Source organism: Sitodiplosis mosellana, unplaced genomic scaffold, assembly GCF_009176505.1.
Source record: "Sitodiplosis mosellana isolate CC-2019 unplaced genomic scaffold, AAFC_SMos_1.0 Smas_scaffold_6162, whole genome shotgun sequence".
Lineage (NCBI taxonomy): Eukaryota > Metazoa > Arthropoda > Insecta > Diptera > Cecidomyiidae > Sitodiplosis > Sitodiplosis mosellana.
In genome coordinates, this window is record NW_022601403.1 from 1,498,486 (window position 1) to 1,525,039 (window position 26,554).

Here is a 26,554-nt window from a genome sequence, read left to right on the forward strand (position 1 = left end):
ATTTTATTGATTTTTCCTCTAAAAGCGCTGAAAAATCTAGCGAAAAAGTGAGTTTTTGTTTTGGGTTTGGGTTAAACGTATTTTTCAGATAAAATTTATGCTTCAAGAGGTAAGGATGAGTCTTCAAGAGGAAGTATTTTCCTAGATAAAAACAACATTTTGCAAAAAAAAACAGATTCAACAGTTTACTACTTTCAAGAGGCCCCTTTTTAGACCAAATATAGACATTTTCTGGAACGAAACTCGGTTTTAAGGAAGAAGAAGGCTTTTTTTGAAATAAAATCCGTAATTTTTCTAAAGGAAGAAATCTTTTTCTTCTTCTCTTTTCTTTGCAGAAAGAAAAAGCCACGAGAAAAAATATGAAGAGAAAATTTTTGCAAGAAAAAATCACGATTTTTTTTTAAAGAAAAGGTAATAAAGTTTAAAAGGTAAGGGTAATTTCCAAACGTAAGAAAAGGAGGTTTTCAATCAATGGGGAAAATGATAATTTTCCCTCAAGAAATAAAATAAGAAATAAATTCTAGGCAAGTTTTCATAAAATCAAAATTTAGGGAAAAAAATCATTTCTCAAAGAAGAAAAAAAGGAGCTCGCAATAAATTTGGTTCAATAAAAATTGTATTTTCTTTATTTCTCTCGACGAATATGAAATTTAGGGGGGTGGTTGCCTTACACGTTTAATATGCATTCATTTGTTTTTTTCCTAGATAACAATCGTGTTCACATGCCGATCATCTTTTTTTTTTCTTCTTACGTACATGTGTTTCATTTTTGTTGTTGTATTCGCACTTTTCTTTCTTTTGACCAGCTCATTTGAAGAAATTGAATTGGCCAAAAAATTTCCGCGCTTAAAAACCGAATGACAAAATAGAGCAAACGAAAAAAGGAGAAAAAAAAATAAAAAATATAAATTATTATTATTAAAATTTATTCAAAGTGTTGCTTTGCTCTTTCGAAACGAAAAAAAAAATATGATAGAATATCTCCTTTCTTCAAACAAATATATATATATTTTATGTAAAATGTGCAATTGAGAATTGCGGTGAGAAGATTCAATTATGTGGGAAGCAGACGAATCGTCCCGTTTTGATCTGGTGTTGTAGGTTATTGTGTTGTACACAGTTTTATTTCGATTTTGCGTTTGATTTTGATGAATATCAATATATTTCTAGGTTTATTCAGAAGAATCTTCCATTTTATAAATTGCATTGCTATTCGGCCCACTTGCACATGCATTTCCATCTTAGAATTCTATAGTTTTTCTTGTTGTTGTTGTTGTTGCAAGAAATTAAACAGTATTTAACAATGCCGAACTAACTAGATAAGCGAACGAAAAAAAAAATTAATTAATTAAAATGCCAATTTCGCCGTCATCGGGTGTTTGTTTGTTTCTTTCTCTTCGGTTCGTTTCTACTGAGATGTTGGTGGCGCAATCGTTTGACCCATACTGTAGAATTGTTGCGATGGAATCGTAGCGCTTACAGTGATCGGCGGCATACCAGGCAGAGAAATTGGTGTTGTCACTTGCTGTACCTGTGGATACGTTGAATACGTTTGCAATGATGGCGCATTCTGTGCGAACGTTAGATTCTCATTTGCCGATGATGTATACGGTGGCTGTGACACAAACGGAGGCTGTTGCTTCTGCTGCTGCTGTTGTTGTTGCTGCAGCGGCAGGAGAGAACGTGGAGAATGAAAAAAATGTGATTAAATTTGAATTTTAAACTGTGAAATTAAAAATGCTATCGCAGAAAATTGATTCTCTTTCGTTCTAATAATATTTCTTCGAAACTGTTTTTCGATCGATTGAAACGTAATTGAGCACTTTTCTGAAGAAAAAAAAACGAATTTCCAGGCTAAATTGAGCAAAAACATGAGAACTTTTTTGCATCTATTTTAAGAAATGGATATTGAAGTAGGTTCAACGAAATTTCCTTTTTATGTTACTTTGCGGTGTTTTTTTGTTTGTTGAAAAACCAGTTCTAGAATTGAAAAAAATTCTCCAGGGAAATATTCCTCAAAATCTGCATTTTGGAAATGAAATTTTTTTTTCTGTACATTTGGCCATGAATTCAGAAACAAATTTGATTGCTTTGTCCACATGTCCACGGAATTGTTATTTTGGTTGCATTAATAGGTTGTTATTCTATTCTTCCAAACTCCGAATAGTGATAAACTGATTCTTGCCGTCAATCTGTTTCGATCATTTGGACTAACCTGTGGTTCTTGGGAATATTGCTGTGGTGGAGCCCCTGATCTGGGCTCAAATACCGAATCTAAACCGGGTAAATTGGCGATCGATGATGGCGGAGGTACGTTAGCAAATTGATTGAATGTCGGAACTGCACTAGCTAAAATCGTTCAAAAGTTAAAATTGGAAAAAAAAAATGTCAAAAATTGTCAATGAATTCGAAAAGTGTCATACCTTGTACGGGATTTGTTTGATAAATAGAGGCTGGTACACTGCTTGGAGTTATCGACGGAATATTGAATGATTCGTTTAGGCTAGGAATACTAGTGGGTGGAACGGATGCAAACACGGGCGGATGTTGATAATTTGTTGTTTGCGGCAACGAGGTTAAATTCGTTGGTGGTGGTGACGACGGCTGTTGAACGATTTGTTCAGTGGCAGCCGAGCCCACTTCAATTAGTGGCTGTGGATGTGATGTTGGTATCACATTCAGTTGAGGTTGTAGCGGCTGTTGCAATTGTGGATCATTCATTAAATTCGTAGGCAACGGTGCCGTTGGTGCGGTCGCCGCACTATTCAAATTCAAATTGGATACGCCGGCAAAGACGATTTCTGCATCACTTTTACCGGTATTCGGTACCATTGGTATTGTATTTACATTCGTTGAGGCAAACGTATTGGCCAAAGGCGGAACATATGGGAGTGAAATTGGTGATGGTGCCGTACCCAAAAATGGTTTATTCGCTGTTGCACCCTTTTCGTCGGGCAGCAAACGGATCGGTATTCGATGCAAATATCCATATCCAATGCCACAACCTAAGCTACCTGCAATGATTCGAGGAGAACAATTTATTTGGTTGGGGATTTGTTCGATGAATGTGAAGGAAGAGGAAAGAAATTCTTTTTTTTTTAAGTAAATCGAGGGGATTTTTTCTAAATAAAATTGACGATTTTTCAAAACTTTTCGATTTTTCAAAGAAAAGTAATGAAAAAATCGATTTCTGCACAAATTTACGGAGCAAAAAAAAAATCAACCAAGATTACAATGAACCAATGTCTCACCTTCACCGCCCCATTTGGAGTTGGGTTTAATGGTGACATCACGACAAGTATCATCATCTGTATTATATACATAAAGTTTTAGTGGTCGTTGTTCGTGTGATTCGATCAATGTAAAGAGATCTTCGCTCTCATGCAAAATGGAATCGGCACCAATGATGTAATCGGTAAACGATCTCAATCCAGCCTCTTCGGCCGGTGACGATGGATGCACGTCCAAAATGTGCCATACATTTTCGTTGGCACCTTCAAACGAGCAAAACCGTATTGAAACGCCTAATAATCCTTGGCCACCCCATGTATCGCTCGGGGTAAGCACAATTTCGCGAACATTTTGCGTTTTACTGCTGTACACCGTCACCCGTATGGGTTTGTTTACATTCTTCTTCAGCAATTCCTTGAGTGTATCATTGTCTTGGTCCAATCGAATGTTTTCGATTGCAATGACAAAATCGAAAAATGCTTCCAATCCAACTGCTTCGGCCGGTGAACCACTTTGCACCTAAAAAAAGGGAGACGACACATTTTCATCATTCAAAGAAAATTGCGAAATAAAAAGAAGAACGGCCACAAAAATTCTAACAACAAGTAACTGTCAAACAATACACGTCATCCGATTGAGGTTAATGCGTGTACGGGGCCGCTTAAGAGAATACTTAATTAGGCTCACACGAAACAGATTGTTTTCTTTTGCTTCGCTATGACTTGTTGGCAAAAATTTAATTTTGACATATTTGTCCACAATTTATTTTATTAAAATTATATAATGATTTTACTTACACGTAACACATGGTATCCTTCAGTGCCACCACCAGGAACTTCAACACTACTTCCTGCACCCATAATTTCGTCAAATTATTTAGCCCAAAATGAAGAAAGAAAAACAAACGAAATGCCAACAAATTGACAGTAAATCCAATAACAACACCGAACTGATTTCGTTTCTTTTTTCTTGTCGAAAACAAAACTGACAACAAGTTTTGATTCGTTCGACCCAGCGCGAGAATAAACTATCAAAAGAATGATTTCACAATAAAAAATGAATCTGAATCTGAATCTACTCTTTGACAAACACCATATAGTAAAAAAAAAGAGAAGTAAATATGTATGAAAATATTCCAAACAACACTTTCAGTGAGTGACAATTTGTTGTACAGGCCGCTCCGACACACTGATTAACTTCTCTCGTTTCGTTCTTTTTTTTTCTTTTGTCTCTTTTTTTCTCTCTCACTCTCTCGCACGGTTCTGAAGTGTATTTTACGTGGCAGACAACTCTTCAATATTTACAACACAGTCAGCGCTGAACGCCGTGTCAGTTCTCGTTGTGTCGACTGTGTGCCGTTTGTGCGTGTATGTGTTTAGTTCGTAAGCTAAAACAAACACAAACATATCAGTCGAACATTGCCATGTCAAAATTGCCATTTGGTCGTGCCGTTTTTTTGTTGTTGCTATTTCGTCGTTGTCTGCTTCTTCTTCTTCTTAATCATTTGAGAATGGAGTGGTGAGTTTCTCGTCAGGTTGACAGTTCATAGTCGCTGGAATATACATGTTGTTAACTATGTTGTTGTGATTGGTGCATGCGTGTGAGAGTGTGCCCCGTAAATTGCATCTCATTTTCGAATGAATTTCGTTCGCCTTCTCTTTCATTCAAGCGAAAGATTCCAATTCTTGAATAATTAAATAGCAAAAAAAAAATCGGTTTGAGAGCAAAAAAAAAAAAAAATTGAGGACAGCAAAAATCGTGCATACACAACAGCCAAACAAGAGAGGCCCTAAAAAAATGTTCCAATCATATTTTGACATGGCGCTGTGCGATTGAACGACTAAAAAAATGAAAGTGAATGTGGTGAATGTTAGCGAAGAACGGTGATACCTACATCAAAATATTTATTTGTATTTGCCAGCAAAAATTTCATCTGGCTGCGCGCTACTGCTACTGCTGTGTATGTGACATTTGACAGGGTCTTTCAGTCTCTGTCTCACTCTCCGTGTAGTATCAGTCATCATAGTAAGTGAATATGCATTATCAATAATCATGCATTTGAGGTAATTTTTGCGAGATAGTCGAACCTCAGCAAAGAAAAAGTTTTGTTTGTGCGAAGAGGAAAAGTCACATCGAAGCAACCACTCGCTTGTTATTGCTGCTCGTTCAGTATTTGTTATTTTTTTTTATAAACAACTAATAGAAAGTGTTCGCCAAACTTTAAAAGAAAAAAAAGTCATACCCAATCACATGAAATGTACCACTAGAATGAGATTTGTTTACAGTTTTGTGTTTGGGTTGGTTGTTTTCCCATGTTTTAATTATACTTTTCGTATGGTACCATTTCCAGGCCGTCGATTGTGATGGTTTTAAAGCGAAGGGAAAGGAAGGTTCAATTTCAAAGGACCACAAAATTTTGCATGAAACAACATCTATTTTTAGACTCGGTATATACATCTCCCTCTCTATGTGTGTACATGAAAACGTTGTGTGTCAAAAGTGCGCTCCGGACCTCCGTCCGATTTAGTTTTTATTTTATGTGTCAACACATAAATCATCATCATCGAATGGAACTGATTAAGTTTTCACGTTTCAAAAAAAAAAAAAAAAAAAAAAAACAACCAACAACGTTGAAAAACTTGATGGGGCCACAATGAGTAGCTTCGAGAAGCGGTGCATGTGTGTGATTTTTATCATGTTCAAAGTGAAGGCACAGAGTACGAGTGATAAAATTGAGTGATTAAATAACGACGGTGCTGAATTTGTATTTTTGGAATTGCCCCGTCTTACAACACACACGAAATTTGATTTCAACCGCGACAGTTCTTTTTAATCGATTTTTTTTTCTTTCGGCTCGTTCAAGTTTTTGCAAACAGACAAATTGTGTTCCAAAATGCCAAAAAAAAAAATCACAATCGCGTCGACATTTCACAACGTGATGGTGTTTGACATGTATCCGATTTATGCTTCGTTTGTGTCAATATTGGTCATGACATCAAGAAGTGAATGAGAGAGACACACACACACACACACCGAATGGTGATGGTTGGTGTGATGAAAACTAAAACGTGACTGGGAATGAAATTGCAATAGACAAGTGTGCGTGTATGTCTGCTTAGGCGAGAGAAAAAAGTACCGAAATCAAGAAAAACCAGCCAATATGGACCGATCTCAAATTTCTCGCCGTCAATGCTAAAGCGATTAATCATAATTACATATATCGAGGGTGTAAATTTTTTTTTCCGCTCGGTCGCTCTGTCGCTCGTTCGTCATCGTCTTTCGTTCTGACTGTATGACTTTTTTCTTTGCTTGCACCAATTTTCCATTTAAATAACGAAGGTCATCTGAGCCGAATAGAAGGACGGTTTTAAAATCGCATTTTGCATATCAAAGGGTGGTTCTTTAACGAACTTTATCACTTTTTAGAGCGATAAATTGTACAAAAGTGCACTTTTTTCAAGATCATAGCTTATGGTGCTAGCCATATAGTCTTTTTGCCAATTCCAATTGAGCGAATGATGCAAATGCCACAATTTTCAACCAATTTCCAATTGATTTATTCCATTTCATGCTTTTGATATTTATTTTCATTCATTTGAACATAAATGTTTTGACACAGTTGCAAAAACAACTGAAATGCCCAGAAAATCAACCGAATTCAATTGCTACCGCGGTCGCGTGCTCGCACGCACGCTCAAAAACCCAATTAAATCGTTAATCAATTTGCAAGCAATCAAATTAATTCTATTCCGACCATCGCTAGTATAGTGCATTTAATCACGATTCCATTCAACTTCAATGAGATTCTGAATTTACAAAACAAATGCAACTAACCCATTTGTGTGTGTTTTTCATTCCAGGATGTAAATAGAAGAATTGGTGGAGTTTGTTTTGTTTCGTTGTTTTTTTTTCGGTGGTTCGAGTGAGAACGTGTGAATGAGAAGTGAGACAGAATGGCCGAATCAATAGTTAGCGATTGGTTGGCCGAATATGAGGCGCTGGAACCGACGGAAATCCAATCATTTATTGCCGAACAAGAGAATAACCATGAGGTATCGAGTGCAGTGTTTACAATAATCAACGAACGTCTCAAATATCCAGACGTAAGTAACAAACGATGTAGGTCAAGAATCTTGATCCAAAATCTCCACGGACGATAATTTTCAAGTTCAACATCCATTCAAAAATTCGTTTTCAAATTAATTCTTTTTTCGTTTTTTGTTCCATTTTTCCTTCGTACAGGTCTTACATTCAATATGCAATCAACTATTTAGCTATTATCGTTCAAATGAAGCGAAATTGAAAAGTTTTACGTTACAATTTGTGCCGACATTGATTTATACGTATTTGAATGCGGTGGCGCAGGGTGATAAAAAGAGTTGTCGTAGCATTGAAACACTGTTGCTGGGCATTTACAATATTGAAGTGAGCACGGATGATGGCCAGCCAAAGGTGGTGTCATTTCGTATGCCCGTACTGGCCCAAGCGTCCATTTATCATGAGGAAAAATGTTTGAATGCCTATGATTTGCGGCGTTGGGAAGAAAATAGTAATAAAGATGTGAATTGGGGCCCATTGCCGCAGGTGGAATCGGTTAATGCACAAAATCGCCTGAAAGTTATGACAGCCGTTATGTTTGTTTATAATCAACAATTGAGTTCCATACCAAAATCATCGTTATACCATTTATGCCGGATGGCCACACAGCTGGTGAATCAAGGGTTTGCCAAGTATGGCCATGCACATCGCGCATCGTATGGCAACGATCCGAATAGTGCGATTGCAACGGTCACAAAACCAATGACACGCATACCAATTTCGGCACAATTCCTACTCGAACTGCTGCATGCCACCTACTTTGCAATGTTCAACGAATTCGCATCGATTGCCATTCAAACGGTCGATGACATTCATAATCGCGCCTGCTACGAGCTCTATCCAGAAGTGATATTAGTTACGAATGCCATTAAAAATTCACTACACGCCAATGCATCGGGTGAGTTTATCCAGGTCGGCCCGCAATCGTTGGCCAAGAGATACTAATTTGTTTTTTTCTTTTTGAAATTTTGATTGAGATTTTTTTTGTTCTTGAAAATATTTTTCGAATTTTTGTACCTTTTTCGATCACTTTTTGTGACTCTCACTGCGTTTTTCTCATACATGTTCTTTCATCTATGTTTCGAAACAGGTCAACCAAGCGACGGTCCAATGGGTATCAGTGTTGCATTAACACCATCAACACATACGGTCACCGTGTCCAAATCAATGATCACGAATGCATCATTTAGAACAAAGAAATTGCCAGGTAGGCGATTGCATTTCAATTTGAAACTGTTAATCTATTCGTTTATTTCGAATTTAACTTCCTCAAAGCTAAAAATCAGTCATTTTGTGAGATCATTGTTTTTATCACAACCAAACAATTTCTCATTTCTGATTTTTTTTTGTTCTTCAATGAGTCATAAGTTATTAGTAACGACAAAACACAAATGAAACATGTTCATTTTGTAACATATGTGTACAGAGTTTTGGAGACATAAAACACAATCTTCATTCAATCAACGAGGGATTCATCATCTAGTATCAACCTCGAAAATTCTTTTTTTTTTTTGTTCAATTCCAAGTCATTTTTGAATACAATTCAATTACTTTTTTAAATATGATGTGTAGATTGTCTCATTTTCTTTCATCGGTCATCGATTTGTTGTAATCGAATCATTCGTAGATTCTTTACAATGTATGATCTCCATATGTAAAGTTGACTGCACTTGATGTCAAAATATTAAATCCGATACTAGAGATTCACGTTCAATTCATCAACAACATCGCCGGCAAATTGAATATATTCCATATTCATATGATATACCAGGGCTAACATAGAGTCTATGATTCATAGACGAGGCTAACATAGAGTCTATGATACCTGAACATGTTCATCAAATCACATAATTTCAAAGGATTGTCTTCATCGGTATAGCCGTGTTACATGGCCTTTTTGTTCAAATAATCAAAAATTTATCCGAATACAATCGATGAAATTATGAAATTGGTAGAATATGTTGACCCATTAAAATCCATTTTCATACGTATATGAATGTTCCAAATTGACAATAGGAGAATAGAAATGTCTCACCACACAATAATTTCCCATTATGATTATCTCGTTTGTAGAGCGATTTTTCTAAGGCACAATTTGTGTGTGTATGACGATTCAATGTATCAAATCGATTACAAATAATCGCATCGCATTTTCTTGTCGATCAAATTTCCATTTTCATCCAATGCATGTCTCTCTATCTCTGTCAATCTAATTATGTCATTTCTTTTTGTTTCGTTCAACGAGCTGTTCTCGTACGTTCGTTTTTCTTCTCTATCTGTCGGTCGTAGTTGTTGTTGTTGCCATTGGTACGTAATATCAATGAACATTCATTAGTCGATTGAGCACATATAAGTATATAGCTATCGATTGTGTTGCAAACTCAATCATGAACTCGAGTCGATTTATACAAAAACACAATTCTTGTCAATTTTCATGAGCATTTTAAACAACGAAGTTGAAACGTCGTTTTTACTTGATTTAAACATTGAGATTTTCAATTTTATCCATTAATTTTCGAATTTTGGTATTGCCTCAATACGTTCGGATGCTTTGTTTCCTTCAATTTTTAAATTTTCGACTCTTAATATTTCCGATTCCCATTCTTCACCTTCGCATATTTCAATTTTAAAATTCTTCGGTTCAAAAATTGAAAAATAAGCTCCAGTTTCAAACGTTCAAATTTTAAATCCTTCAATTTCGAATCTTCAGTTGAAAATTGTAAAAAATTGAAAAAAAAATCCGTTTAAAAATTTCCCAATCTTCAATTTTCTTTTTTTTCTGTGGATGAAAATCCGTCTGCTTTGTACATTTGTAATGAATATTAAATGTGAAATTGTGTACATAATAATATGTGAGTAAACTTGAGCGGTGTAAATTATTTTTTTTTCATCGAAACTCTTCATTATTCTTGCTGCTAATTATTGTGCATATTGATGTTTAGACAATATTTGTTGATGTAATTGGTTTTAATTGTAATAATTTCCGATTGCGCAATGATTTATAACGATGATTCTAATCGATGGCCAATTAATTACTACCAATTAAAAGCTCTCACGATATTGCATGCTCACATGGAAGTAGTTGTGACGAAATAAATCGAACGCTGCACTGAATCTGTATTCAATTGGGAACCGCAATATGACTCCGCACCGAATTGGTTAGTTTATTTGAAAACAGCATTCCATTCAAGTGTGCGTCCGCTCACACTCACACACCCGAATCGAAAATGAGATGTAGACTTCATCATGTAGTAAACTCACTATATCGTCATCACACTCCGACCGAAGCACTTCGACTGAAAATAGATACACACACACACACACACATATATATATATATATATATATGCAGATCGTGTTCTAAACAATAGACTCGCCGCAAACAACTTTTTCTACTCTTCATTCAACAATTATAAATGTTTTTGCAGCTCCATCATCACCGCCAAACGTGTGTTTCATACAATTTTACTAGTTCCGTACAAATTCACACACGCAGCAATAAGAAGCAATTCTTTTGCGGTTTCTAATCTATTCTCTCTTTGTCGTACGCTCAACACAAACCGGAAAATACAGAGTCGCTTCAATGGAATGATACCACTTTTAAATCATTCATGAATTTGAAAACAAAAATTGAAATTCCCCGAATTTATTTAAAAGACCAAAATAACCGAACTATTATTATCTCATGTGCCAAAATAATGAATCTTTTTTCTAAGAGACCTTTCTTAATTAACAAAAAAAAAACAGTTTAAAATTTTAAAAAAGACCGAAAATATATTGATTTGAGTAAAATATTGTTTTTTTTTTTCGTTCGATTTGTATTTTTTTTTTACCGATAAAAACCCATGACACCTTTCCAATAAAACAAACGACCCGCCAAAACAAACAAAAACCTATTCGATCGATTGGGATCACGCGGAAACGACAAATTTTTTACCAACCAAAAAAAAACATACACACATACAAACATTGACACAAACATAAACCTCCCCCAACACATACACACACAACCCACACACACACACACAAATGACCAAAATGCGAAACCATCAAAAAAAAAATCCTTGAATCAGATGACCTCGAGATGGATTTCGTGGCCGCGCTCGAGCAGCAAATTCATCGAACCGGTGGAGGTGGAGGTGGAGGTGGAGGTGGAGGCGGCGGTGGCGTCGGTGGTGGCACGGGCATCGCTGCAGATGCAACCGATACGGCCAATATCAATGCAGACATGGCAAACGATGCAAATTACAGTCCAAAAGAAATGCGCAAGCAATTCGATTCGAAAAAGCGTTGGAAAAATTGGGGTTGGAAATATAGTCCGGGTAAAACGTCAAGCATCGAAGAGGAACCAATTGAATTGTCGTCATCAGCAAAAACATCGCGTCATTCAAGCCCGACCAGTTCGCCAAAGCATAAAAAATCCAATGATTCAACGACGGCCGCAACTGTTGTCAGCAATTTATTAAATCAATCACCGCTACGACGTCGACCGCAATCGGGCCAATCGCGTAATGCCAACGTCAAAACGGTGGCGAATCAAGCATCCAATCAAAATGGCAACAGCAGCAGTGGTAATGCCGTACGCAATATCGATATACGATCAAGTGCCGGCGCACGTTTGTGTCAAACACTTGAAAATCTCGACGACGACGGAAACGATGAATTTCAAGCGCTCATCATTAACGGGCGACCAGCCAGTGTTCACATCGTACCAATGTCTTCGACACAACTTCAATAGATCTAACAAAAAAAACGCCCGCTTTCTTTAAGCTTTAACCCCAAAATAAAATATATGTGATAGTAGCAAGACGCTCTCCTTCGTTTCTCAATGAAATTTTTATTCTAAATTCAAGTGACGTTTGGCTTCGCGAACAGCTTTTTGAAAAAAGTCTTTTTCCCAATCAATCCTCCATGGCATTTTGCAATCGTAGCAATCGACGACCATCTTTGGTCAGATTTTAGGAATCTCAACGCATTTTTTTGGCCACATCGATAGAGCATGCACACATAACGTGAAACCTTAAAACAAGAGCCTCCTCCGCCAATCACAATCCAGCCAAATAGTATGAGCGATAGCCATTTTAGATTGGAACAAATCAAAACCGACAACCCATGGTTCTATTTCAAATTTAGCGATATTCCCACCATCCAACCCTCCCAAAAAAATCAAAAAAATCAAAACCGAAATTCCACGAAATTTTTCGCACATTCATTCGAATGTGTGTGAATTGACACAAGTACAGGTATGGGCAAACACACACTAAAACACACAAACTCACACCATTTTTCCGTTTTTGATTCAATTTTTTTTTTTTTTTTTGGTTTTTTCTGTCAAACTCACTCAATTTTTTGTGTGTGGATTTTTCCGTTGTTTCTTTCCAGTCTGTTTTTACGTGTGCCTTATTTTTCGTGTTCAGTTTGTAAATCTGTTTCTCAACTAGTCTCTTTCAATTTATTCATTTTGATTTACACGTGTTTCGAATCAAGACTCGATTTTTGGTTTAAAATTTCCGTTTCTTGATGTTGTTATTATTGTTGTTGTCGTTGACAGTTTTCCAAATAATTTCTGTTCAATTTTTGTGTACATTTTCTGCTTCATTTCTCCCAATTTCTCTTCTTTTCTCTTCTGTTCTTCCAATCAATACACACAATGACACACGAGTTTTTGTTTTTACTTTTCAACCACAAACAAATACATCTTTTTTGGCTCTTTACGCTTTTGTACATCTTACGCGTTCAAAAACACACGCCGTTTTCTAATTCTTGCGCGAATCAAAATCAAAAATATACCGCTTTTTCTCCAAGTTGTTTCCGCTAAACCATATAGGCACATACACAACGCATTTCTTTTTTAAAAACGATTCATCGCTTATGAAAATAGCTTAAGGTTTTACACTACGTTTCACATTGAGCAAAACTGGTCCGTAATCGCACAGCTGATGCGGTTACAGTAAAGGAATCTGGATGAAGAGAGAAAGAAAATGGAGAAGATCAGCCATGGTCAATGACGTTTTCGAAGACTTCAACTTGAAGTTGCCTATTTTGCTTTCATTTTTGATTTTTTTACGTTTTGCATGAAAGCACTACAATTTCGATGCAGTTTTGTAAGTGCTTTACAATATATTTTTTTCTTTCCTGAAACCCATTCAGTTATCATGTACCGCGATTCTGCGAGTCGATTACGAAAATTTTGTTAGAAATTGAGTCGCGGAATTGCGGCACTGCTCGCGTTGATTTTTATTTTGCATTCATTGAAACGTGATATGCAGGCGATATCACAATGATTCCTTGACGTCCTCCTTGAGCGATTGCTGGAGTTGAGGAAAACAAGATCGAAAAATTGCCTCGAGGAAAGAAGAGAGAGAGGAATCGATATAGATTCTTATAAAGATATCGTCTTTTCTTATAAAGATAAACAGCCTGAATTTCATATGAAAGATTTGAGTTTAATTTTGTTTTTGGTTTGACTTGCTCGCCCTTTCGCTTTTCAGAGCCATGGTGCTCGCTTTGCAGCTTGAATCTGAATTCAAGCAGATTCTATTAAACACTTTTTACCATGTATTATTTTGTTCAATGACATTGAATCAAGGAAGTATTTTACTGATCAACATGCGCTTTACCTAATTCTTACCTATATTTTTTTCTTTTGTGAGACTCTTTCTCGAATCCACATGATTTATTTTTTTTTTCGTTCAATGTTATAAATGGCGGATCACATTGTTTTTTGTTTGTGTTTTATCTTCTAACGTTTTTTCGCTTCTAAAAATCACCTTTCAATGCTGTTGTTGAAAATGTTTTATTTTTTTTGGTTTTTTTTTTCCGATGAAACGAAAAAAACTTGCCTTTTTTATTCACTATTTGCAACCAAGAAAAACAACCGAACTGTGGCTGTCAATGGCCACAGATTCCATTTAAATGATTATGCTAATAATTTGGGATTTTTCTTTTTCTTCCACTTTCTATCAAATGACAGACGATATTCCAATTCAGGCGGGTGACGAGGGTGCTACTAGTAATGTAAGTCAACTGATCAGCATAACAGAGGAATCGGAAACTGGTGGCAGTAGCACAACCGAACCGTTGGGCATGCGAAATAATTTGGTGCGATCGAGCAAAGAAATTCTGAAAACGCATAAAGTCCCATTCCCCGGATTTAAAAAGAAGGACAAAGACAAGGAAAAAGACAAAAGTGTTAGTGTGCGACTGGTTTTTTGCTGCTGAACAGGCCAGAGCTGAGGGAATTTGATGACTCAGGTGCCTGAAGTGTTATTTTAACGCATTTACGGTGCAAAATTTTCATTGATCCACGTTAATTATCAATTATAATAAGATGGATCTTAGCTAGCAAATGAACATTTTTAACCGTAAGCGTCGTAAAAAAAATGCTTCAGGCGCCTGACTCAGCTCAGCTTACGTCTGCTGAACAGCGAAAAAACACTCTCTACCAAGTGCATTAAATTAATGTGTCCTTTATATTCCGTCAATTACAGCAAGATGGTGGCAGTGGAATGGCCGGATCAGTGGTTGGTAGTGCGGGTAGCGCAACGCAAACGATTGGTGCAAAGGCGCAATCGAAAAATGGCAATATCTTTTCGGATGGTATCAAAGATGCGGTAATAATCGCTGCCACAAAGCAATTAACGAAAAAAGATAAACGAGGTTCGAGTGCGGCCTTGCAAGTGGTCAGCATTGATGCCTCGGATTCAACGTACCTGGAAAAAGCGAGTCCATTGATGCAAATGAAACGAAAGAGCAGCAGTGTGGATGTGACATTGAATGGGCCGACGATAGATTTGGTGCAAATGTCATCGTTTGCCAATGGAAATCCGGTCATCAATGAAGAGGGTAAACCAGAACGGTCACCGACCAGCGCAAACGGAGACTATACAACGGTAGAAGCCAATCTCACCGATACCAATTCCGATTTGTCATCCATCATCTCCGAACACAACAGCAGCAACAAACCGGCCACCGCAACCACCACCAACAACAACATGCAAATCAGTCAAGTATAAGCACACAGACACAAACATATGCAAACACAAACACTCCCACACATCATCTCGCATGCACGAGATCCATTTGAAGTAAAGGAGCAATCATTTTATGAACATTCTATCTAATGAAGAGGAGAAAAAAAAACATTTAGAAAATTCTGTTTGAAGAACAGAAAAAAAAACAAGTGATAAAGCCAAACTGCTGCAGTCTAGTGACACGTGAATCGAAGTGTGAAATGTTTTGACACATTGAATTCTAAAAGAAGAAACAACAACAAAAACTATTAAAACCTTTTCAGGAACTTAAATTTAATCGTAATCCTTAGTAATGTTACAATGGCATGGATAAAAAGAATACCTTAACATTTATCCCATTTATCGTTTTTCACAAATGATTTTTTTGCTTTTTTGTTAACTCTTTTTTTTAAATATATTATTATATATGTTACACATACTCTCTGTTAAATAATTTGGGGTTTTCTATTCATCTAGTTTATTCATTAGTATTTGTTATTCACTGCAACCTTTTGTTCACAAACCCTTTGTAAATGCAACACATTGTACAATGTGGAATGGAAAATAACGTTCAGTTCGGGATTTTTGTTTCCTCTTGTTTGGCAATTTTTTTTATTTTCTTCGTTAAATGGGATTTTGATCTCGATTTTTTCTTCATCTGCCTTTTCATTTGCTTCGTATTCTTGATTTTTCCCCGTTATTTGCATCATTCCTTCTTCTTCTTCCCTTCATTGCGTCAATTTTTTTCTTCATTGAATCCACTTTTTCTTGATTCAATCTTTTTCATTCGAATTTTTCTCCGATTCAATTCTGTTCATTCAAATTTTTGGCGGTTAATTTTTCTATTCGAATTTTTTGCCCATTTCAATTTTCTTCATTCAATCACTTGGCTATTATCGGAATATTTTAATGCAAAAATCAGCATATTTAATTTTTGTTGTTCAATTTCTTGAGTTTTTTTCTTAAGTAGTTTCATTTTCTTGTTGATTTTCGTGCTGCACATGTACATCGTGCAACCAATTTCCTGATTTTTCCATCGATTCGATTTTTTTTTTCAATTTCTTTTGGCTGTCTAAGAGAGCCTTTTATCAAAAGAAAGCTTACACAGAATGGTTGAGATTTTTGGTGCAATGGATTTTTTTTCTTCATAAAAATAATCCAAAATTAAGATATCCAAAACCGAATTTATTTTCTTCCATACAAATTTTGTCAGAAAAAATGAATTTTGTTTTAGATAACTTAATTTTGGATAATTTTTCCGAAAAAAATCCATTGTACCAAAAATCTGTATTTTGAATATGTATTTTGAAGAGGAAGAAGAAACAACATTTCTGGAGAAAAATATTTTTTTTCTCGTTAAAAAAAATCTTAAAGGTCGAATCTGTTTATTTGTGAAAAATCTACCGTAAAATGTGCATCAAATAATTTAATTTTATGTTGATCGACTAAATGTAATCCATGTAATTAAAAGGATTTTTTTTTTTTGATTAAATAAATTGAAAATTACGGAAAAAAGTCATTTGAATTGTTAAAGCAAGGAGAAAAGAAAAATATTTTAAATTCGATGCATACAATTATAAACTGCTTGAAAAACGTCTTTTGAATTAATTACCTAAATTCTTTGATAGTAATTGAAATTTTTGATAATTTGAGAGAATTGATGATCGGTTGGTTTGAGTAAAAAGTCAATTTTGTGCGAAAATTGTGAATCAATACGAATACATGTACTTGAACACTTGGACATTTGATTTTTCCCTAGTCAAGAATTTATCGACGCAAGATTTTTTTTTTACGTTGATTTGTTCTTGGTTGGATTTTTTTAATTTTGACATTGAAAAAAATGCGGTAGGATTTATGGGCCAAATGATATTGACGTGTGCAAAGAAAAAAAAACACTAAAGGGAAATGGACGAAGTGAACGGAAGCAGCGGAAGCACAAAACGAATTTGTTGGTGCGATAAAAAGAGAGAAAACAAATGGATTTCAGTTCAAATAGCAATAAAAATGACAGAAGAGAAGGAGAAAATGAGAAAATTATGTTTGCATAATTTTAAATGCTTCCATTTTGAATTTTAATTGTATCATAAATTTACTGTCGCAAAAGTGAATATAAGCAAAACAAGGGAATATGTTCTAAGTCCAACTGAAACCCAGGAAGAATTAAAACACACACAACATACAAATTGTATACTATTTTGCGCATAATCCGATATTATTATCATTTTGTTTCACCATTTTCTTTTTCGTTTTTTCGCTTCATATACATTTTACCGGGTGATATTAAAATCCAACAATATGTTTAATCGAATGATATTCAATGCTTTGGCGAGATTTACAACTTCTTTTTGCAATCAATAGCACCAAAAACAATTTAGTCAACAGTGACTCACTTTGAATCAAAAACAATAGGTAAAACCATTGAGCCAATACCTTTCCATCAATTAACGAACAGAACCCGATGCAGATTTTCCATATGAAATGATCGAATTTGACGGTTGGATTACGTTTTTTTTATGTACACTGAAGACGTGACCTGTTCTAAGACTCGTCTTAAGACACTTTTTTCCAGACAATCAAACCATTTTGTTGATGACCTAAATTTTGTTTCGTCATTTAAAAAACGAACATCGTTTCTTTTTAAAACCGGACTGTTTGAAACAGACACATTTTCACCCGAGTCGGTTTCATCTGGCAAATGACCTCTGTCTGAGCCTCGAGCCAAGTCAATTCAAAGCGATAAAATTAACTTGATTTTTCGGAATTAATGAAAGTTCGGATTTTTCACGAACAAAAAGGTCAACGAAAGACCTTTCGAGGCTGGAGTTTTTCAGGTCGAAAATTCGATCATCACCGGAATTCCACGGGTTCTTTTATCGTGCGCGACAAAATTGAATGTCATCGCTTATAAATTGAGTGAACTAATTTTTCTATGGCGTTTTTTTTTTTTTAATTTTTAATTTTTTTTCGTTTTGGGTAGTGTTAACAACCAGTTAAAAGTCGATTTGTAAGTATTTAAGCATATTGATAGAGTACAGGTGGCGTATGTAAAAGGAAATGCATGCAAAAACTTGATTGTTGTTTCATTTTCCGTCTCTTTTTCGAGTGATGTGAACTCTCTGTAAATATGAATATAATTCAGAATTTTGTTCGTTATTATGTTGATAGCTGAAAGAAGAAAAGTGAAGAATCATAAAGAAATAAATATTGAAAGAAAATTAAAAAAAATTTAAAGCTACTTTCGTTGGCTAAGGCATTTAATTTCGTCTCGCGGGACGATATTGTAAATTTGAAGACAAACAAACAGAACCAATATGTAGGTAGCTCGAAAAGTTTCGACGAATTCGGGCAATCCAAATGTGTGGACCTTTTTTTCCGTGAAATTTGACGTTTTTTTAGCGTCAGTCTCCTCACATAACATTCGTTTTTTGGCTGACACCAAAAATGGCCATACGGTACAATGAGAAAGAAAAAAAAAACAGACACACATACATTCTGAGATTATATCAAGAATCAGTCTTTGTTTGACGACAACAAAATATATTCACAAATTATATTACAATATGTACAAGACAAAAAACCAATTTATTGACATTCATTACAGTTTATGCAAAAAAAAACACAAAACAAACAAATATATATTGAATCAAATGACAACTATTGGCCGTTAAATAATAAAGAAGAACAAACATTATTTTGGTTTCAAATCAAATGTCTTTTATTCAATGAATTTTCTTTCAGAACAATTGGATTGAAGAAAAAAAAACAATTTTTTGGTCCATCCTGCATGATAACTTGCTCCAACGTCATTTCTTTGTATCTTCAAAGAATTATTGGACGATGACTGATTCAGTCATTGATTGAATCCTAAAAGTCGGTATTTCTCTACGATTCTGTCTTAAAAATGAGAATTACCGGCATGAGAATTGCACCGTTCAATGAGCACCTTTAATCTACTTCATTTATATTATGAATTGGAAGATTGACAGAAATGTAGTATGATGGATATGGCATCAATGGCTGATATATTGTTAGGAGTGAATGAAATGTTGGCTGATGAATTTACGCCGTTTCAAGAGGCTTCGGAATGGTTTGCACCAACATTGACTAAATGTGCAAATCAATTTTGCTGCGAATGAGGCACATATTACCAAATTGTATATGAATTATACAAATTTTTTGCTAAAAGCATGAACCTGGCCAAAGTCCCAATCAACAAATCAATATAGGTGAGATTGAAAAAGGTGTAGGTTTTTTCTTCGATTTATATTTTGAGAAAAGGCAAGTATGTTTTCTAACGATTCTGTTGGCGTTAAATCAGAGTATATTTACATGCCTTGGGTTGTCGTGGAACTGATGAGAGAAATTTTTCAAAACTTCATTTGTAATAATGAATAAATTGTAAAATAATAAAAAAAAAATACTTAAAGTTTAAGTCTTGAACATAGAAAAAGATACACAAAAACATCAAGCCAATCAGGTTTTTGAATGTACTCAGAAACGGTGTTTTTAAATGTTATTTTCAAATCGATATGAACCTTACTTGGTTCACATTACTGACCAATCGCAATATTTTGACGTTTCTCATATGTCACAATTAACTATTAAACACTTGTGTTTTTATTGTGGTTCAGCTCCATTGTTTTCCATATTTTTGAAAAGTATTTTTTTTTAGATATTTTGAATTCAAAGATATGAGCGGCGGTGGAAACAGGAGAGACACAAATCTAACTGCAACAGCAGCAGTAGCAACGATAGCCGCTGGTGTTGCAGCTGGATATGCACTTTATAGAGGAGTCGAATGGTTGTTAGGTTCAAATGAATCACAGGAGAATCAACCACATCAAAATCATCCGCATCAACAAAACCAACCAAATCCATACAGAGAACAGTTGCGACTGCCCATGATCAGACGTCCTCAACCAATTACTCCTCATCGATTTCTGCGAAACCAAGTTATTCATGTGGTTAACACAGTCGAACAGTGTCAATATTCAATGAAAGAACTGAAGACGTATGTTGGAAATAACTTGATAATTTTTGAATTTTTTCCTCGTTTTTTTTTGGAATTACATAAATAATAATTTGGTTTAAATTTAAAAATTGGAATTTATTCAGGCATTGCGACGAATATAATGTGCTTGGCTTCGATTGTGAATGGAATTTAGAGCAGGAAAGCGGCCGTAAATCAGTTGCCCTACTTCAATTGGCAAGTTCTCGTGGTCTGTGTGTTCTCATTCGTTTATCGGAATTGCAATACATTCCAAAGGAACTAGAGGTGGGTAGAAAACAACTTTTGATTGAATTTTATATTCTACTTGACAAAATTTATGAATTTTGAATTGGAAGCCACAAATTTTGAATGATTCAATTTAAATTCGGAATTATTTTGAACAAACAATTTGAAATTCAATTCCTACAAACAAATTAAATGATTCCTTCTCTTTCTGCAGGCAATTCTAGAAGATGCTAGCATTATAAAGGTCGGAGTTGCTCCAGACGGTGATGCTGCATTGCTGAAAAATGATTACGACGGTGTCCGTGTAGCAAGCACGCTTGATCTGCGCTTCGTAGCCCAGGAAGCAAAATCATCTGTTATGCGAAAATCCAGTTTGGCTCACATGGCTGATGAATTTTTGGGCGTTTCGCTTGATAAAGACCCATCTATTCGATGCTCAAATTGGGAAGCATCAACTTTAACCAACGCACAAATCGACTACGCGGCTACTGATGCACACGTTGCCATCGAACTGTTCAAATATTTTGCGAAGAAAATTGATCCGACCAAAAAGTCGGAATACATCATCGAAAACTATTTTGTTAACTTGATTGATGAAGATTTTGATTATCAGAATTTTGAAGTTTAATTTTTTGGCTGCAAGTCACAGTCTGGCACTTTTCTAATGAAATTGTGGTGCAATAGCTACATGTTACATTGAATCAGTGATTAAATATAATATGACCAGGAATTTATGAAAAAAAAAATGTTAGAAGAAATCATAAACCTTCCACATATACACATCACTGAAGGAAATTATTTTAGGGAAATCTACTACTTCTCGACGAGAGAAGTTCTCGTTATTATATACACACAGTTTTTTGTTTCCAATTTATATATTTACAAATGAGAGTTTTTTCTTGGAATAAAATTGAATTTGTTCATTTAGTTATTTGGTAACTAAAGATTATCTGGAAAATTGATTTCAATCCAATTTTGTCAAAAAAAAATCTAGTGCAATTAATTAATCCGTGAATCGAATGAATGATCGAGAATTTCACATTTTTTTAAAACTATTTTATTGAAACAGCCGTGTTTTTATCAAATTTGAGTAAGTTTGGAAAGAATTTAAGCGGATAAATTCATCGATATAGGTTATTACAGCATTTTTGGTTACAGAATATCAATTTTTTTCATTGCAATATTTTCTTATTCTTGCAAAACTAATTGCATTTAATGCGATCTAGATTAAGAAAATTATCAATCTGCAGATAAGACTTGGTCTAATCAGATCAATTCTACATCAAAAGTCAGATCAATTTGAGGTCGTTGAACGGATCGAATCCTTATTTGGAGTGGCGGTCATTTGTATGAAAATATGACTTGATCTCATGTTATGTTGATGTGATCGAATGAAGTTCACTTAATCGGATCTGATCTGAAGATCGTACATTTTGAGTGCTGCCTCAATATATCCTCGGAAAAGTGTTAATCGTTGCATGTATCATTTTTCCCTGGTCAGTTTTTCTTTTCAGTTGCAATTTCTCTAGATTGAATGCACCAAATTCCGTAGCACGGTACAACATATTCTGAATGAAGGCTTTGAATCAGGGAAGAAACACATTTATCCCTGGCTAATTGTGAGTTTTTATCTTATAAAAATGATAAAATCAATGACTGCATTAAAGATGTCTAACAGCAGTCTTTTCCCTTTGATTTTCAAATCCATATGGCTACTTGGATACAATACACACTTGAAAATTCCGATGGTTCACATTACTGATAATTATCCCGTGGTTTGACATTTCTTAAATACACACAGTAAAAGTGTTGACGTCTGTGTTCTATTCTGATCACACACTCTTTGTTTACACCATACGCATCAAAATAACAAAACATATTTTTGTCGATAGTTCGAATTCAGCGATATGAGCCGACGTAATCAAGGGAATAATAATAGTAATCCGTCTGTGGCGACAACAGCAGCAACGGTGGCAATTGGAGCAGCCGTTGGATATGGTGCATATAAGTTATTTGAATCGATGTTTGGTTCGAATGAACCACATCAAAATCAATCAAACACTGTAGCCCAACAACAATCACCGCCGTATTCCTTCCTACAAAAGGACATTTTTGTGATTGATGCCGTGGAAAAGTTTCGTTATTCATTCAAACAACTTAAATTGTATGTCAATTGAAGCAGTTAATAAATTTTGTGGATTTTAGTTGTAAAATTTTCTTGCAATTTTCAATTAATTTCTTTCAATTCGACATTTTTGGGCAAAATCTAGCCAATCTAAAATATTCTGAAAATTTAACATTCTTCAGGCATTGTGAAGAATACAACGTGCTTGGCTTTGATTGCGAATGGGTTTCACGATGGGGTAGCCGACAGCCAGTGGCATTATTACAATTGTCAACACATCGTGGCATGTGTGTTCTCATTCAATTGTCACAATTGCGACACATTCCGTCGGAGCTAAAGGTAATTTAGGAATGAATCAAATCTGTGAATGCACAAATTTGCCTGTAGTTTCTTCGAAAATACCGAAAAAGACCTTTTACTTGTGGAACAAAACTCGTATTTCTAGTTTTTTTTTCTCGATTTTTCGTAGTCATTACTGGAAGATGTTAGCATAGTGAAGGTCGGCGTTGCTCCATACACTGATGCCAACTTTTTGTACAAGGATTATGGTGTTCATGTGGCCAGTACACTGGATCTACGTTTCATGGCCCATGCAGCTAGACATCCACCGGGAGGATTGGAAAAGATGTCGGAAGACTATTTGGGTCTGTCACTTGATAAAAGCGCATCGTTGCAATGCTCGGACTGGGAAGCGGCCAATTTGAGCAGCGATCAAATCGAATATGCTGCCAAGGACGTACACGCAGCTTTCGGTCTATTCAAATATTTCGCCGATCAAATTGCACCAGGAAGGAGTTCAAACGACATCATCTCAAATTACTGCTTGGAATATATCGATAAAAATTATGGGCCACCAATGAATTGATGAACAAAATACATGAATTCCATTTTTTTATTTTTTATAAAACTCTTCTAAAACCATATGCCATATACAATTTTATAATGATAACCGACCGAACGCAAGTCTTTCAATATTTACATTATACGACGGCAGTTCAGTGTTTGAATCGCAAACAATTCCATAAATAAATCAAATGAAAATTACAGATTTTTTTTTTTTTTTTGAAGAATTCGCTTTTAGTCTTTCTTGCTGTTTGGAATGTAGAAAACATTTTTAAAGCCAAACAGAATCCAGTTGACTGAATAGTCTTTTTAATATTATTTTCACATCAACGTTCAAACCTTACTTGGTTCACATTATTGACCGTTTTAAGCTATTTTGACATTTCGCCCAAGTGTCAAATGGAATGTGATAATACGTGTTATTATTTTGGTTCAAGTTCTTTGTTTACAAGATACTCAATTGAAAAGAGCAGATATATTTTTGGTGTATACGAACAACGGGTGTATATTGAATTTTGGGATATGGATCGTCGGAATAATAATAATAATAATAGACCGTCGGTGGCGGCAGCAGCAACAACGGTGGCAATTGGAGCGGCCGTTGGATATGGTGCATATAAGTTATTTGAATCGTTCTTTGGTTCAAATGAACCGCAACAAAATCAACCAAATAGAAACGACGATCAAATTCTATATCAACGGCCCCAGCAAATTTCCCGAAATCAATTTGGGGAAATTTATGTGGTCAACACGGTTGAAGAGTGTCGATATTCTATGAGACAACTCAAAACGTGAGTTGGGAATTTTTCTGTCGCTTTTTTTTTGAAAAATATTTGAAAATTACAATAATTTGATTTCATTTTATTTCAGGCATTGTGACGAATATAATGTGCTTGGTTTTGATTGCGAATGGGTTTCGCATCAGGGAATCGGCCGTTCACCAGTTGCTCTTCTTCAATTATCCACCCATCGTGGACTGTGTGTTCTCATTCGCCTATGGAAATTGCGATACACTCCGCCTGAACTAGAAGTGAGTGTGAATAAGCCACTTGAAAAGCAATATTTACAAAAAATAGGCATGGCACATCTGCTGCAGACTTGAATATTCATCGTTTATTGAAAAAAAGTTTAAATTTCCATTTTTTTGCTTTTTTTTCCCAGGAGATATTAGAAGACAGTGACATCGTGAAGGTCGGCGTGGCCCCCTACACAGACGCTAAGTACTTGAAAGATGACTACGGTGTTCACGTTGCAAGTACGCTTGATTTAAGGTTCATGGCCACTGCTGCCCGATGCACACCAGGTGGATTGAAGAAGATGGCGAAAGATTATTTAGGAATTCCCCTCGATAAATCAACGCAATGTTCAGATTGGGAAGCGCCAACGTTAAGTCGCCCACAAATTGAATATGCGGCACTAGATGTCCACGTTGCTATTCAATTATTCAAATATTTTGCTAGAGAAATTGCACCTGGACAAAATTCCAAGGACATCATTGATCATCTTTCTCGGTATATCAATCAAAATTATGGCCCGCAAAGGAATTGGGTCGAACTAAACTAAAGTTGATATTCCCAACGTAATTTACTTTCGGCCAAAGGTTTAGCCCCCTTTTACAATTTTTTATATTTTTGAAAATCTTCGCCATATATGGAGAGCAAATTGTAAATGCTAATATGAATAAAATCGATAAAAAAAACTCAATTGTTTGCCCACGAATCCACTGTTAACGGGTTTTATAACAACAAAATTCTATCCAGTTCGCACAAATTGAAACGCTAATTTTTCCAAATAAAGAATTTTCTGAAATATGTACGTATATACATTCGTGTTTTACTTTGTTTTGTTAGTGTTCTACACAGGCGATTGTGACATTATTTTGCATTCTATTGATTAGAAAAGCTAAAAGAGTTAACTCAGCAAAGCATATCAAATGCACTCACTTATATAAATCGCTGGAAATTTATTTTTGCTTTGGCTTTATATTTTAAAGACGTTAGTTGAAAATTAAATATTCTGGATAGTCGTTATATTTCAGTGTTTCTCGGTTGAATTTTCAAATTTGAATAGCTGTTCATCAAAAATATGTTGAAACTTGTATGGTATGGTGCGCTTTTATTGCATATTTCATTTGCAACGATTGTGACGTGTAAAGCAATAAATGTCGATGGTAAGAACGTCGCGAACAATTCTGAAATTTATTTTAATTTGCATTTGTTTGAACGGGACTGTTTCTATTAAAATTATAGATGATGTTAAGTCCTTGCTTATGCCGTATGTTAATTCCCTACTATTTTGGACAAACACAACATTGGAAAATAGTTCGTCTAACATCGGTAAGACCCTGTATTTTATTTTTAAAAAAATTGAAAGTTAAGAAAAACAGGTTTTCAAATATTATGTGCAATTGTGCATCCTTAGCTGATAACCATGAGCTACTTAATATCCAAGAAAATTGCTGTTTTTTGCTCGGGATAAATTTTGAGAAATGTTAACAATTTGTCCTGAAATGATTCTCGGTCATTATAGCTCGGTAGATCGCACCCAATCAGGACATTTACCATCATTTATCCGGCACGAAAAAGTAGGATAAATTTGCAAGTTTTTTCAAAAATTTACTCAAGATTCTTCATAGAGTAAATTTTTGAAAGAAATAATCAATTTTATCCTACATTTTGGAGCTACCCTGGTAAATGGTGGTAAATGTCCAAATTGGGTGCGATCTAGCGAGCCACAACAATCGGGAATCATTTCAGACCAATTTTTGACATTTTCCTAGCAAAAAAGCAGCATTGGGTATAATTTGATAGTTGGTAGCAAATTCCAAATGAACAAAACACAATAGCATTTCCACATTTTTTCAGATGATGTTGAATGGGGCACAAAGATTGTGGTTGGCAACAGAACCTTTTTTGTGAATACAAATAAACAAGTAAGTGTCAAGAATTATATTTACTCCAACCAGCGCCTGTCCGAGCGCTCACGGCGCCTCGGTGCAAATTGTATACA

At 35.3% G+C, this 26,554-nt stretch overlaps 5 protein-coding genes across 17 annotated transcripts in view; 4 read left to right on the plus strand and 1 right to left on the minus strand.

The window, feature by feature from the left end:
* Positions 1-598: 598 nt before the first annotated feature.
* LOC129574332 (Golgi reassembly-stacking protein 2) lies at positions 599-4,491 on the minus strand. 3 transcript variants are annotated; one of them, XM_055456181.1, is made up of 5 exons: positions 4,029-4,491; positions 3,252-3,750; positions 2,424-3,014; positions 2,216-2,349; positions 599-1,648 (listed from the first exon to the last, which is right to left on the minus strand). In XM_055456181.1, exons 1-5 carry the CDS (start codon positions 4,089-4,091, stop codon positions 1,409-1,411), a joined length of 1,527 nt encoding a protein of 508 aa, XP_055312156.1. In that variant the 5' UTR covers positions 4,092-4,491; the 3' UTR covers positions 599-1,408. The 3 variants fall into 3 exon arrangements, with proteins under 3 accessions (XP_055312156.1, XP_055312155.1, XP_055312154.1); XM_055456180.1 differs by having other exon boundaries at positions 599-1,651; XM_055456179.1 differs by having other exon boundaries at positions 599-1,663.
* A 19-nt stretch (positions 4,492-4,510) lies between these two features.
* LOC129574330 (hyccin) lies at positions 4,511-19,045 on the plus strand. Of its 10 annotated transcripts, XM_055456175.1 has the most exons (7): positions 5,278-5,400; positions 5,582-5,678; positions 7,092-7,334; positions 7,474-8,227; positions 8,420-8,536; positions 14,303-14,520; positions 14,820-19,045. In XM_055456175.1, exons 3-7 carry the CDS (start codon positions 7,185-7,187, stop codon positions 15,342-15,344), a joined length of 1,764 nt encoding a protein of 587 aa, XP_055312150.1. In that variant the 5' UTR covers positions 5,278-5,400; positions 5,582-5,678; positions 7,092-7,184; the 3' UTR covers positions 15,345-19,045. The 10 variants fall into 10 exon arrangements, 9 of the variants coding, with proteins under 9 accessions (XP_055312143.1, XP_055312144.1, XP_055312146.1 ...); XM_055456168.1 differs by lacking the exons at positions 5,278-5,400; positions 5,582-5,678 and adding an exon at positions 4,511-5,256; XR_008688680.1 differs by lacking the exons at positions 5,278-5,400; positions 5,582-5,678; positions 14,820-19,045 and adding exons at positions 4,702-5,256; positions 11,403-12,572 and having other exon boundaries at positions 14,303-14,449.
* A 791-nt stretch (positions 19,046-19,836) lies between these two features.
* On the plus strand, positions 19,837-23,752 carry LOC129574337 (exonuclease 3'-5' domain-containing protein 2-like). Of its 2 annotated transcripts, XM_055456199.1 has the most exons (5): positions 19,915-20,352; positions 20,457-20,616; positions 20,792-22,741; positions 22,885-23,041; positions 23,172-23,752. In XM_055456199.1, the coding sequence occupies exons 3-5, from the start codon at positions 22,485-22,487 to the stop codon at positions 23,565-23,567; spliced, it is 810 nt and encodes a 269-aa protein (XP_055312174.1). In that variant the 5' UTR covers positions 19,915-20,352; positions 20,457-20,616; positions 20,792-22,484; the 3' UTR covers positions 23,568-23,752. The 2 variants fall into 2 exon arrangements, with proteins under 2 accessions (XP_055312173.1, XP_055312174.1); XM_055456198.1 differs by lacking the exons at positions 22,885-23,041; positions 23,172-23,752 and having other exon boundaries at positions 19,837-20,352; positions 20,792-21,521.
* A 185-nt stretch (positions 23,753-23,937) lies between these two features.
* LOC129574335 (exonuclease 3'-5' domain-containing protein 2-like) lies at positions 23,938-25,364 on the plus strand. Its single transcript, XM_055456196.1, has 3 exons — positions 23,938-24,336; positions 24,416-24,575; positions 24,707-25,364. The coding sequence occupies exons 1-3, from the start codon at positions 23,945-23,947 to the stop codon at positions 25,106-25,108; spliced, it is 954 nt and encodes a 317-aa protein (XP_055312171.1). The 5' UTR covers positions 23,938-23,944; the 3' UTR covers positions 25,109-25,364.
* A 147-nt stretch (positions 25,365-25,511) lies between these two features.
* LOC129574345 (uncharacterized) overlaps positions 25,512-26,554 on the plus strand; it is a 2,239-nt gene continuing 1,196 nt past the window's right edge. Inside the window, exons 1-3 of the mRNA XM_055456211.1 lie at positions 25,512-25,715; positions 25,795-25,881; positions 26,410-26,477. Coding sequence (XP_055312186.1) covers positions 25,631-25,715; positions 25,795-25,881; positions 26,410-26,477 — 240 coding nt within the window. The 5' untranslated portion in view covers positions 25,512-25,630. The remainder of the gene's footprint in view (positions 25,716-25,794; positions 25,882-26,409; positions 26,478-26,554) is intronic.

Excerpts from the sequence above, each read along its gene's own strand:
- LOC129574330 (XM_055456168.1), top strand. The coding sequence starts at position 7,185 with ATGGCCGAATCAATAGTTAGCGATTGGTTGGCCGAATATGAGGCGCTG. Across the intron at positions 8,228-8,419 it reads ACTACACGCCAATGCATCGG|GTCAACCAAGCGACGGTCCA; the intron begins GTGAGTTTATCC and ends GTTTCGAAACAG. Across the intron at positions 14,521-14,819 it reads ACAAGGAAAAAGACAAAAGT|CAAGATGGTGGCAGTGGAAT; the intron begins GTTAGTGTGCGA and ends CGTCAATTACAG.
- LOC129574337 (XM_055456198.1), top strand. The coding sequence starts at position 20,033 with ATGAGCGGCGGTGGAAACAGGAGAGACACAAATCTAACTGCAACAGCA. Across the intron at positions 20,353-20,456 it reads TCAATGAAAGAACTGAAGAC|GCATTGCGACGAATATAATG; the intron begins GTATGTTGGAAA and ends GAATTTATTCAG. Across the intron at positions 20,617-20,791 it reads ACATTCCAAAGGAACTAGAG|GCAATTCTAGAAGATGCTAG; the intron begins GTGGGTAGAAAA and ends CTCTTTCTGCAG.
- LOC129574332 (XM_055456179.1), bottom strand. The coding sequence starts at position 4,091 with ATGGGTGCAGGAAGTAGTGTTGAAGTTCCTGGTGGTGGCACTGAAGGA. Across the intron at positions 3,015-3,251 it reads CTCCAAATGGGGCGGTGAAG|GTAGCTTAGGTTGTGGCATT; the intron begins GTGAGACATTGG and ends GAATCATTGCAG. Across the intron at positions 1,664-2,215 it reads AATATTCCCAAGAACCACAG|CAACAACAACAGCAGCAGCA; the intron begins GTTAGTCCAAAT and ends CTGCCGCTGCAG.
- LOC129574335 (XM_055456196.1), top strand. The coding sequence starts at position 23,945 with ATGGAATGTGATAATACGTGTTATTATTTTGGTTCAAGTTCTTTGTTT. Across the intron at positions 24,337-24,415 it reads TCTATGAGACAACTCAAAAC|GCATTGTGACGAATATAATG; the intron begins GTGAGTTGGGAA and ends ATTTTATTTCAG. Across the intron at positions 24,576-24,706 it reads ACACTCCGCCTGAACTAGAA|GAGATATTAGAAGACAGTGA; the intron begins GTGAGTGTGAAT and ends TTTTTTTCCCAG.